Here is an 11,847-nt window from a genome sequence, read left to right as displayed (position 1 = left end):
GGAAGGAAGGAAGGAAGGAAGGAAGGAAGGAAGGAAGGAAGGAAGGAAGGAAGGAAGGAAGGAAGGAAGGAAGGAAGGAAGGAAGTGAGAGAGAGGAGGGAGGGAGAGAATATGCATTTGTTAAATGTGACAGGCATTTTGCCAAGCACTTTACAAACATGATCTCATTGATCCTCAAAACAACCCTGAAGATTTCTTCCCTACCCCCCCCCCAATTTCACAGTTGAACAAACTGAAGCAGACAGAAGTTAAGTAGTTTACCCAAGGAAGGACAGCTAGTGTCTGCGGCTAGATCTGAACTTGAGTCTTCTTGACTCTAGGCCCAGGGCTCTACCTACTGAGCCATTCTGGACAAGGAATGCTCTGAATGTGAAACAAGAGAAGAATTATCTGGCTGGAAGGTTGAACACTTGAGGACAAGTTACATGTGGCACTATTGGGAGGGTAGACAGAAAGCTCTCAAGTCTAACAGAAAGAGTGGAATTTCATTCCCCTAGACAGCTGGGGGACAGAGTGGGTAGAGTTCTGGGTTCAGTCTGGAAGACACAAGTTTGAAATCTTCCTAGTTGTGTGACCCTGTGCAAGTCATTTACCTTCTTTCTGCCTCAGTTTCCTCATCTATAAAATGGGGATAGTGATAGAATTCACCACATAGGGTTGCTGTGAGAATCAAATAAGAATCAAATGAGTACAGCACTTTGGAAATCTTAAAGTGCTCAATAAATGCTAATTATTGTTATTAATTATTATCACCATTATCATTATATCTGATAAACTCAGACTTTAGAGTTCAGGAATGATGAAGCAGCTAATGTCCGAGTCTCTTGGCAAAGCTAGGGAGCTAAGCTGAAGACTGACCATTTCCCATACTCTGAATAGGCCCAGTCTAGAAGATGCCCCCTCTACTTTTACAGTGACTGTCCACTGCTAACATAGGACTCTTTGAATCTCTCTTCCTGCAGTGCAAACAAAGCTCAGCCTTAATTCCCATTAAGAGTCTCAAGGGCCTTGTAATAAACTGGGCAAGATCACAAACCTCTGGGTTCTTGGGATATTTTCTTCCACTTCTGTCCCCATTCATAGTTGTGGCCATCTCTGGAGGGAACAGCATCCTCTGTTCCACCCACGGATGCCTGGAATCCTTCCTGACCCATCTCAGATGACTAAGGAGAGTCATAGTTTGGGTCAATAGGCTAAAAGTTGGTAACTGAGAAGTTTGTGCCCCTATTTCCCTATTGCTTGTAAAATGATTTCCCAGGTCCCATGAAAGTCACAGAACCAAACCACAGTGGAGAACAGAGGGACCTTAGAAATTGTCAGCTCCAACTGAATTCCATGGGGTACAAATACTCTCTCAAATAGTCTGTGGCCTTTGGTGGTAGACACACCTCTCCTGGGATGCCAGGGGAGGTTTCCTAGGGGTGCTGGCTTCTGCAATAAAAAAAATCAGTTGATGCAAGGAAGGAGTAATGAATTTAGACAGAGGACCTAGAATGGAATCCTGGCTCTTCTTATTACTACCTGTATAATCTAGTACAAGTCACTTGGTTTTTATATGCCTTGGTTTCCTCATTTGTAAAGTAAGGGACTTGGACTCAATGACTTCTAAGACTTCAACAATCTTATGGATTCAAGTTTATTCAATTAGCAGTTATTGAGTGCTTACTATGTACCAGGTACCATAGAGGCACTGAGCCTGGAGTCATGAAGACCTAAGCTCAAATGCAGCCTCAGAAACATATTAGTTGTGTGGCTCTGGGCAAGTCACTTAACTTCTCTCTGCCTCAGGTTCCCCATCTGTAAAACAGGGATTAAAAATAGCACTTACCTCCCAGGGTTGTTGTGAATAAGAAATGAGATGATATTTGTATAGAACTCAGCACAGTGTCAAGCATATAGTAGGTACCTAATAAATGTTTGTTTCCTCCCTTCTTACCATAGAGAATAATTTCAGTAGACAGAGATAGGTGGCCAGAATGTAGAAGTTCCTCTGTCTTCTGCACTGCTCTGGTCATTCCACATCTGGACTGATACCTTCAGACCAAGGTGTAAGACATTGCCAAAATGGTGTGTGTCCAAAGGGACAAAGCCAAGATGGTGATAAATGATCAAAGATGAGACCATGTAAGGATCTGTTGAAGCAGCCGAGAATGTCGAGCCTTGAGAAGAGAAGACTTCTGTGGGGATGTGAAGGCTGTGTTCACATATTTGGGTGACAATCATGTGCAGGAAGTATCAGACTTATTCTGGTTTGTCCAAAGGCAAAACTGGGAACTTTAAGGGGAAGTTTCCAAGCAGCAGATTTCAGCTTGAAATAATATGAGCACTAATCCAATCTAATATGACAATCCAATAATCCAATCTAACAGTTAGTGGGCTGGGCTCCTGCAGGATGTGGTGTAGATTTCCTCCTCTAGATATCTTCAGGCAGAGGAAGAATGACTACTGGGGGGCGGGGGGAGGGAAGGAGTATGAGCAGATTCATGGTTAGATATAGACTGAACTGGAGGATAATTGAGGAGGCTTCCAACCCTAAGACTGTGATTTTGGAATTATGTTTCTTTGGTTTCAATATAGGGGCATCAAGAGGAAGATCCTTGCAGCTGCCAGCCATCATCAGAGCCATTTCCCACTCACCCCACCCCCTTATTCCACAAATGGGCATAAAAAAAGGAAATACAGCAATGGTCCCCACGAGTCTCTCCACCATCCTATATTGTAGTGGAGCCACTCCCAAGCTCCTACCCTTCAGAACTCCAAACTGGTCAGTGTCAGGCACTATGCCAAGCACTGAGGATACAAAAAAAGACAAAAATAGTCTCTGCCATCAAGAAGCTAATATTCTCATGTGGGAGGCAACATGTAAATAACTGAGTGTGTGTGTGTACATATATATATATGTGTGTGTATATATATATATATATATACATACAGAGCATGTGGAAGATAATCTAAGGGGGCAGGGAGAGGAAAGAAATATTTTGTATAGCACCTACTATGTACCAGACACGGTGCTAAGTGCTTTTTACAAACATTTCATTTGATCCTCACAACAACCCTGTGAGTGCTATTATTATCCCCAATTGACAGTTGAAAAAATTGAGGTGGACAGCTGTTCAATGACTTACCATAGATCACACAGCTAGTAAGTGCCCGAAATGGGACTGGGACACAGGTCTTCCTGACTTCAGACCCCTTTCTGACTTCAGACTTTAGGCTGCTCTACCCATTGTACCAGCAGCCACCTCTAAGGGGAAGGCAACAGTAGATTCTGGGCAGGTAGGAGGATGGGGAAGGTTTCCTGCTGAAGGTAGGATCTGAGCCAAGTCTTGAAGGAAGCCAGAAAAGCCAGGAGGTAAAAGTGAGAAGCAATTCAGGCATGGGGGCAGGCAAGGCAATATTGCAGAGATGGAATGTCACATTCAAGGAACTACAAAAGGGTCAGGGTAGCCAGATGATTCTTTTTTTTTCTTTAAGAGGGGGGAAGACAAGGCAATTGGGGTTAAGTGACTTGTCCAAGGTCACACAGCTAGTAAGAGTCAAGTGTCTGAGGTTGGATTTGAACTTAGGTCCTCCTGACTCCAGGGTGGTACTCTATTCACTGCACCACCTACCTGCCCCTAGTCAGATGACTGAGGATATGTCAGAAAGTAGAGTATAAGAAGACAAAATAGGTAAGAGGAGGCCAGGTTGGGAAGAGCATTCAGCACCAAAAAAGAGTGTTTTATATTTGATTGTGGAGACAATAGGGAGGAGGCTACTGGGGCTCACTGGGGGAGGGGGTAATGACATAATCTGATCTATGCTTCAGAAAAAATCAACTTGGCAATTGAACAAGGGAGTGGAATGGAGAGAAATGTATTAATTATGTCCCTTACTTTCCCACAATCTTTCTCCCCAACCTCCATAAGGGATTAGTCTAGATCCTCTAAGGCACCCCATCTCTCGGTGGCACCTCATCTGTGGCTAAACTGTCTTCTGTGACATGGTACCTCACCCCACCTAGATGAACTGGCCCCTGGTATAACAGCTTTTCCTTACAGCTCTGCAGAGGACAATCCCTAAAGGAAGAGGAATCCACTGGATTATAATGGAATAAGCACAAGATTTGGAGTCAGAGAATCAAAGTTCAGATACTGGCTTTGCAACTCCCTATTTAGCTTTGAATAAATCATTTCCCGTCTCTCACCCTCAATTTCCTCATCTGTAAAATGAAGGGTTAGACTCAATGATACCCAAGAATCCTTCTGGTTCTAAATCCTATTTCCTAGAATCTAAGAAGTGGTACTTGAGATGGCCCCTTTAGGGATGAGTATGCCCTTGATAGGTAGAGAAGAGCCTGGAAGAATTGTGATAAAGATTATTTAAAATAAAATCAATAGATGGGAGTGGTTAGAAGGCCAGAGATAAAAGGAAGTGGGAGGGAAGAAATGTCCATGGACTCAGAATTTCAGAGCTAGAAGGAACCTTACGGACCATCTAGTTCGAGACCAGTGAGGAAACTGAGGTCCAGAAAAGTAAAGTAATTTCTCTAGGGCAGAACCAAGAACTCAAATCTAGGTTTCTTGAGGCTCAGTCGAATTCTCTTTCCTCTATGTAACACTTAGTTCTGGCCACCAGGTGGCATCATTGATCTAGGGCAGCTTGGCTGCTGTTCAGGATGATTAGGAGAGAGATAAGGGCAGGAGGAGGAAAGAGTGGCAGTGTGAAACAGGACATTCAGGAACACAGGTTATTGGGAGTTCATAATTTGTAGGTTGCCTTCCTGTGCCAGGATTTTACTGTACACATATCAGTGTAACAATGTGGCCCTTTGCCTGTGGTGGTAAGACCTTACTGACCACAAAGGAAGGAAATGTTGAAATGACTATTTTGCTATCTAAGTAGAGTAAGTCCTCATTCTTCCCTTTTTTAGCGTGGGTCTGATGTTTCTGGGAGTCATGATAAATAGTGCAACAGAAAAAGTCTTTCTTCAAGGTCAAATGGAAGGATTCCTCCAGGAAAGGACAGATAGATTGCTCAGGTGATGAGCACTAAAGAAAAGTTCTAGGTCTAAAGACCTGAATTTGGCTACAAAAAGAGTAATCTCCCTCCCCTGAGAATTAATAAATGTAGAATAGTGGAAGAGGAAACAAGAGGATTTTATGTAGAGAAGAGAAAGGTACCCAAATAGCTTTGGTTATCAAAATGGTGTCTTCTAAATAGAGACAGGACATAGTCATATATAAATAAATAAGTTCATTGATATGGGAACTCCCAGATGAATATTATTTCCAGTTGAAGATGAAGATGAAGAACCCACTCTCTACCAGTAAAGGTCAGAAGCTTCTCTCTCGCTACTAGTCAGAGAATTTCCTGAAAGCACAGAGAGTGAAGTGATTTGTCCATTCACACAGCCAGAATGCATCAGAGGTTAGACTTGAACCCAGGCCTTCTAAGATCCAAGGGTGCTTCTCTATCCACTCCATAAGGATCACAACATGCAAGTTGCTTCCATTCAAAAGTCTCCTCGTGAGAAGCTTCTGAATAGCTCAGATAATTCATCAGGATGGACTTTTATCATTTCAGATTCAACACATCCCAAACTAACTCCATCATGGCATAATAGATTTTGAGTCCAGAAGTCTGTCTACTCAGCTGGTGCTTGGGCAGAGCAGCTCTGGCTGTTGATTGGAGAGTGAGCAAATCAACCATAGCCATCTAGGGGCAGCTAGTCTGCAGGTCCTGGAGTCAGAAGGACCTGAATTCAAATCCTACCTCAGACACAAGCTGTGTGATTCTGTCTGCCTCTGTTTCCTCACCTATAAAATGGGGTGATAATAGCATGTATTTCATAGGGTTTTGTGAAGATCAAATGAGATATTTGAAAAGTGCTTTGCAAACCTTAAAGTGATCCTTAAATGTTGTTCATTATTGTGGTGGTTTTACTCCTTTTGAGCCATAGGCTGCCTAGACAGAAGTTGCCTGCCCTGGACCAACAGTCTCCTCATCTCAATCTGTGTACTGATTTTTGTTGTTGTTCAGTAATTTCCAGTCATGTCCAACCTCATTTTGGGTTTTCTTGGCAAAGACAGTGGAATGGTTTGCCATTTCCTTTTCTAACTCATTTTGCAGATGAGGAAATTGAGGCAAACAGGGTGAAGTGATTTGCCCAGGGTCACACAGTTAATAAGTACCTGAGGCCAGATTTGAACTCAGGGAGATGAGTCTTCCTGACTCCCAGCCTGGCACTGTATCCACTGTACCACCCAGTTAGTCAGTCTATTCTTACTATATTCTAGCCTCCTTTTGTGCCTTCTGGAACCTCATTCTATTATTAACAAACTGCCCTTCATATTTCAAATTGCTCTTCTTCTCATATTCCTTATATTTTCTTACAATCATGCAAACCTGATCTCCCCAAGAGACATGGCATTCCTGACCAGACTCTCTAATACCGAACATACCTTCTCCTATGTGTCCTCCTATCTTTCCCCCTCCCCAAAAAAATCAACATCCTGAACCAAGGGGAAGCATAAGCTACCTCTCTCTCTCTCTCTCTCTCTCTCTCTCTCTCTCTCTCTCTCTCTCTCTCTCTCTCTCTCTCTCTGCCCCTGGCACTCAGCCATCTCTTCTCTGATGTTTACTCTATCCAGAAATATCCCCCCTAACCAGATCCTGGTGGCTGCCCTCTGCTGGCTCCCAAGTCATTCCCTCTCCAGAAGTTCATTCCCTGACTCCCATCTACTCTTCTACCCCAACCCTGCCCTTGAACTTGGGAATTTCAATTTCAATCTACATGAATTTAGTTAGTTGATGTTCCTTCAGACAACTTGGCTTCCCAGCTCCCACATCTACTCAACTATCATAACCTGGACTTTCAAACAATTAACAAATTAAAAAGAATTTATTAAGTCATTACTGTGTGCAAGACACTGTGTTAAATGTCAGAGATTCAAAGACAAAAGCAAAACCAGTACCGTGCCTCAAAGAGCTTAAGTTCGAATGAGGAAAACATAATTTACATAAATAGATACATCTAGACTATGTGCAGTATAGAAGGAAGATAACTTCAGAGGGGATGGTCCTAGCAGATAGGGCAATGGGAAAGGCTTCCTGTAGAAGGTGGGATTCCAGGTGAGTCTTGAAGGAAGACAGGGATATTCTCTCTCTCTCTCTCTCTCTCTCTCTCTCTCTCTCTCTCTCTGTGTGTGTGTGTGTGTGTGTGTGTGTGTGTGTGTGATGTTCAAGGTATAGCAATTAGGACAATATGGCTGAATCCAGCCACACATCAATATATTACCCTTGATCTCAGGAAATGACAATCAAACCAGCATTTCCACAGTTACTGGGAAGGGTATGACATTCTATTGTCCCATTATACATTTATCATCCTCCATGATCCATCCTGCCACAAGTGTCCCACCTCCTGGATCAGTTACTCAGAAATTCTTCAATCTGACCATAACCTCCTATCCTACCCAGATCCCTCTGGGCCTCAGTCCTCTTGACCTTATTTTCTGACTCCTATTCTCTGACTTTTAGTCACTCCTCTTCTTTCTGCCTTCCCAGGTAGGATCAGACAAGCTTAGGGTCATGGATTTAGAGCTGGAAGGGACCTTAGAGGTCATTGAGTCCAACCCCTACATTTGATAGATGAGGAAACTGAGACCGAGAGAAATTCAATACTTTGTCCAGTTCTAATATATTATGAGTCTTAGATAATCTCTAAGGTGTCTTTCAATTTTAACACTGTGTTGTATAACATTCTATGATCTCATTTTCCTTTCAGTTCTAATGTTCTATGTTCTAAGGTTCCTTCTAGTAACCACCTTCTGTGTTCCAGGATCTTAGGTTCTTCCCAACTGGACATTCTATGGAATCTAGGTGGTATTATGGACTGTTCTTGGATACAGGAAGGAAGATCTGAGTTTGAATCCTACCTCATACATTTATTAATCGTGTGGCCCACAATTCATTTAATATAGGCTAATAATAGACAGTTCATTTAACCACTCTGCCTCTGTTTCCTCATATGTAAAATGGAGATAATAATAGCACTTACTTCCCAGGGTTGTTGGGAAGATCAAATGATGTAATAAATAAAGAGAGTATTATAAAAATGTCAGTTATTATACATGGTAAGATTTTATGCCCTTAGGACATTTTTACTTCTAACATTATATTAGCTAACATCGTTTTGTTCTAAGATTCCTTTCATTTGAAATATTCCTTATTCTGTGATCTAAGATTAAATATTCTATTTTCTAATATTTTGCATTCTAAAGGACTTACTAACATTAACATTTTATTTATTTTCCAAGTTACTATATGGCATTTTTAATAATAAATTTTACTGATTTTTTTGGTTTTATGTCACCTAAATTTCTTCTTGTATCCCTTCTCCAACTTCTTCTGCCTCGCAGAGAGTCATCCTTAATAAATAAGATTGTTTTAATTAAAAGGAAAAATAGGGAGAAGAGAAAAGTAATCAAAAGCAATTGACACATCAAAAAAATCTTAGAGTACATACAATATTCCATACCTGTGGATGCTTCATCTCTACCAAGCAGTAGAAGGGTAGGAGGATGTCTTCTCATATTTTCTCTTTGGAAGCCAACCTTGTTCTTTGTAATTTTTCTACATTTTTTTTTCAATTGTTCTTTTCATTTATATCATTGGCTTTCCATTGTATTTGTCATTGTACATATTGTTTTCTTGATCCTGCTTCATTCTGCATTAGTTGAAATAAATCTTCCAGTGCTTCTCTATAGTCATTATAGTCATCATTTCTTACAGCATAGTAACATTCCATTCATGGACCACAATTTGTTTAATCATCCCCCAGATGGTAGGCATCGACTTTGTTTCTATTTCTTTGCCAGAACAAAAACTTCTCCTATAAATATGTAGTGTATGTGGAGGCTTTCCTTTTTTTGTCAATTACAAATATGTCTAGTAGTGGAATCTGTGGTCAAAAGCTATGGACACTTTAGTCTTCTAAATAGCATTTGCAGCAATTATTAACCTGAGGTTCATGAACTTTTTTTAAAAAAATGAATAACTCAATTTAAAACTGTAATCCAACATTATTGGTTTATTTGGGGATCCTATGTATTTTAATATATATATATATATATATATATATATATATAATATTATTCTGAGATAGGGAACATAGGTTTCACCAGACTGCCCAAGGGGAACCACGAAACATAAAGGTTTAAAAATCCTACTCTGATGACCTTTCCTACAATTACATTCTCTTTCCTAAATTGTTACCTAGTTTTTTCTACGTTCTAGAGCCTGTCCCACTGTTAATATTCTATTTCCTAGGTTACTACACTAACATTCTAAGCTCTAAGGCCCCTCCTACTGTTAACATTCTATCTTCTCTAAGTTTCTACTGAGTATACAATGTGCCAAGGTCTGTCCCAGCTCTGCCATCCTAAAGTTTACAGCAAGCCATGTCTGAGCGTTCCCTCCCCTCTGGCTCCTCTCCTCCGGATTAGTGCGGAGGGGAGAGGCAGGCAGGGCTCCCCCTGAGGTCTCCTGAGTAGGAGGAAGCCTGGCCGGCCACACTTCCCATCAGGACCCGAGGACCGCCACACTTCCTGTTGATTCTTCTCCTGGCAGCAGCCCGGGCTGCGGGGGAGGAGCTTGGAGAGGGAGGGAGGGGTGGCTGCGAGCAGGCTGGCAGGCAGGCCGACCGGGCACCGAGGGGTGGGCTCCACTGTCCAGCCGCGGGCACTGAGTGTCTGAGCCCAGAGCGGCTCCGAGACAGCCCCCGCTGCTGGTGCTCTGGGGAGAGCATCCCAGCCCCCGCCGCCGCCGCCGGACGCTGGCTCCGGGTCCGGCAGCCACAGCTGGGAGCCCTACGTGTCACTGCGAGCAGCTGCGGCGGCGGCTGCCGCGGCCCCCCGGGAGACAGCACCAGAGCAGCAGCCCGAGCAAGCACCATGCCCGCCGTGGACAAGCTGCTGCTAGAGGAGGCTTTGCAGGACAGCCCCCAGGTACCAACCCGAGGGGCCTCTCCCGCTCTCCTCCTTCCCTCCCTCTCTTCTCACTGCCCCCTCTGCCCTACTTACTGCCTCTCCCTCCCGCTCATTCCCCCCTCCCTCCCTCCCTCCTCGCTGCCCTCTCCTTCCCTCTCCCTCCCTCTCCCTCCCTCCTACCTACTGCCCCCGTCTGGTCCTCTCACTGCCCCCTCCTCCCTCTTTCTCGTGCCCCTTCCGTCCCTCTCACTGCCCCTTCCCTCCTTCTTACTGCCCCTCACTCTCTCCTTCCCTCTCATGGCCCCCTGGTACTACTCCTCCCTCCCTACATCTTATTGATCCACTAACCTTCTTACTGACCATCCCTCTCTCCCTCTTCTTGCCCCTTTCCTCTCTCCTCACAGCCCCTTCCCTCCTTATTGCCCTCTCCCTTCTCACTGTCCCCGACGACCTTCTTACTGACCATCCCTCTCTCCCTCTTCTTGTCCCCTCCTTCCTGTTCACTGCCCCCATCTCCTCCTAATTGGCCTCTTCCTTCCTTCTCATAGCCCCCTCCCTCCCATTGGCCCTTCTGTTCTTACTGACCATCCCTCCTCTCTTTCTCATTGCCCCCTCCCTCCTCTTTATTGCCCCCACCTTCCTCACTGCCCCTCCCTCCTTCTTGTTCCTCCTCCCCTCCCTCTCATTACCTCCTCCTTCTACTCTTCTTACTTCTAAATCTTTCTCCCTCTTGCTACCAGTTCCTTCCTTCCATTTCACTATCCCCTACCCCTTTCTCCCTGGCTTTTCTCATCTTTCTTTAGGAGCTGGGGAGACAAACCTGCCTGGGAAGACAGGATCTGTCAGGGTCCAGAGTCATCTAGCCTGAGGTTCTTGAACTGAAAAGGAACCTTGGAGATGATCTAGTTCAACCTATTCATTTTACAGATGGGGAAACTAAGGCCCATAGGGGTGAAGTGACTTGTCTAAAGTCACACAGATAATAAGGCACACAGGAAGAATTCGGACCCAGGCCCTCTAATTCCAAATCCTCTTTGACACCACACTCATCCAATCCCCCTCCAAACTGGCCTCTCAGAGTTAGCTTTCTCTGCCCAATAGAAACTACAGGATGGCTCACTTTGGGCAGAGAAGGGGAGCAGAAGTAGGTGTCACCCTTGACCTTGCCTTTGGGTGAATGGCCCTGGTGCTGAGAGACAAGAGCCCTTGCATCCTAATCACAAGAAGAAATGTTTGCAAAAGCAGTTTAGAGAGAAGATTAGAGATTTAAAAGTTGAATTGGGGGGAGGGGGGCGTCTAGGTGGCACAGTGAATAGAGCACTAGCCCTGGAGTCAGGAAGACCTGAGTTCAAATTTGGCCTCAGACACTTAACACAAAAACTAGCCGTGTGACCTTGGGCAAGTCACTTAAGCCCAATTGCCCTAAAAAAAAAATATATATATGCAAAAAATAAATAAATAAATAAAAGTTGAATGGGACCTGAGAGATTACCTATTCCAACTTCCTCGATTTCTAGCGGGAAATGAGACCCAGAGAGCAGGATTGACTTACCTAGGGTCACAAAGGTAACAGGGATAGGATTTGAACCCAGGTACTTACACTCCATTTCTCTTCCTATCGCACTAGCCTGCCTCACTGGGTTCTAGAGTGTGCCCCATCAGTTTCAAGGTATTTCCTCAAAATAAATTACTCGTGTTCTGTTTGTTCTGGGTAATGAAACTGAGCTCCAATGGCGCCCTAGAAACATATCTAGATTTGAAGTCAAAGGACTGGAGTTCAAATCCAACCTCTGAGATTTTCAGGCTACTTGTTTAACCTTCCTGTGCCTTTTTTCTGCTCATCTCTAAAACTAGGGAGGGAGCTGGACTAGAT

The 11,847-nt window shown here is 43.8% G+C and overlaps 2 protein-coding genes across 4 annotated transcripts in view; one reads left to right on the top strand and one right to left on the bottom strand.

The window, feature by feature from the left end:
* CUNH12orf75 (chromosome unknown C12orf75 homolog) overlaps nt 1-9,583 on the bottom strand; it is a 113,374-nt gene extending 103,791 nt beyond the window's left edge. Inside the window, exon 1 of one of the 3 annotated variants that reach the window (XM_069099397.1) lies at nt 8,525-9,583. In XM_069099397.1, coding sequence (XP_068955498.1) covers nt 8,525-8,539 — 15 coding nt within the window. In that variant the 5' untranslated portion in view covers nt 8,540-9,583. Of the gene's footprint in view, nt 1-1,936; nt 2,301-8,524 lie in introns of those variants that run through there. The other 2 variants (XM_069099399.1, XM_069099398.1) reach the window with 2 other exon arrangements.
* A 273-nt stretch (nt 9,584-9,856) lies between these two features.
* Nucleotides 9,857-11,847, top strand: part of APPL2 (adaptor protein, phosphotyrosine interacting with PH domain and leucine zipper 2) — an 86,606-nt gene continuing 84,615 nt past the window's right edge. Inside the window, exon 1 of the mRNA XM_069099395.1 lies at nt 9,857-9,992. Within this exon, the coding sequence (XP_068955496.1) occupies nt 9,939-9,992 (54 nt within the window). The 5' untranslated portion in view covers nt 9,857-9,938. The remainder of the gene's footprint in view (nt 9,993-11,847) is intronic.

Source organism: Petaurus breviceps, unplaced genomic scaffold (assembly GCF_028583685.1).
Source record: "Petaurus breviceps papuanus isolate PSGF00001 unplaced genomic scaffold, PetGlider_PUasm1.0 379, whole genome shotgun sequence".
In the NCBI taxonomy this organism is placed as follows: Eukaryota; Metazoa; Chordata; class Mammalia; order Diprotodontia; family Petauridae; genus Petaurus; species Petaurus breviceps.
The sequence above is the reverse complement of the archived record's forward strand: the minus strand, read 5'-3'. Positions and strand labels throughout refer to the sequence as shown.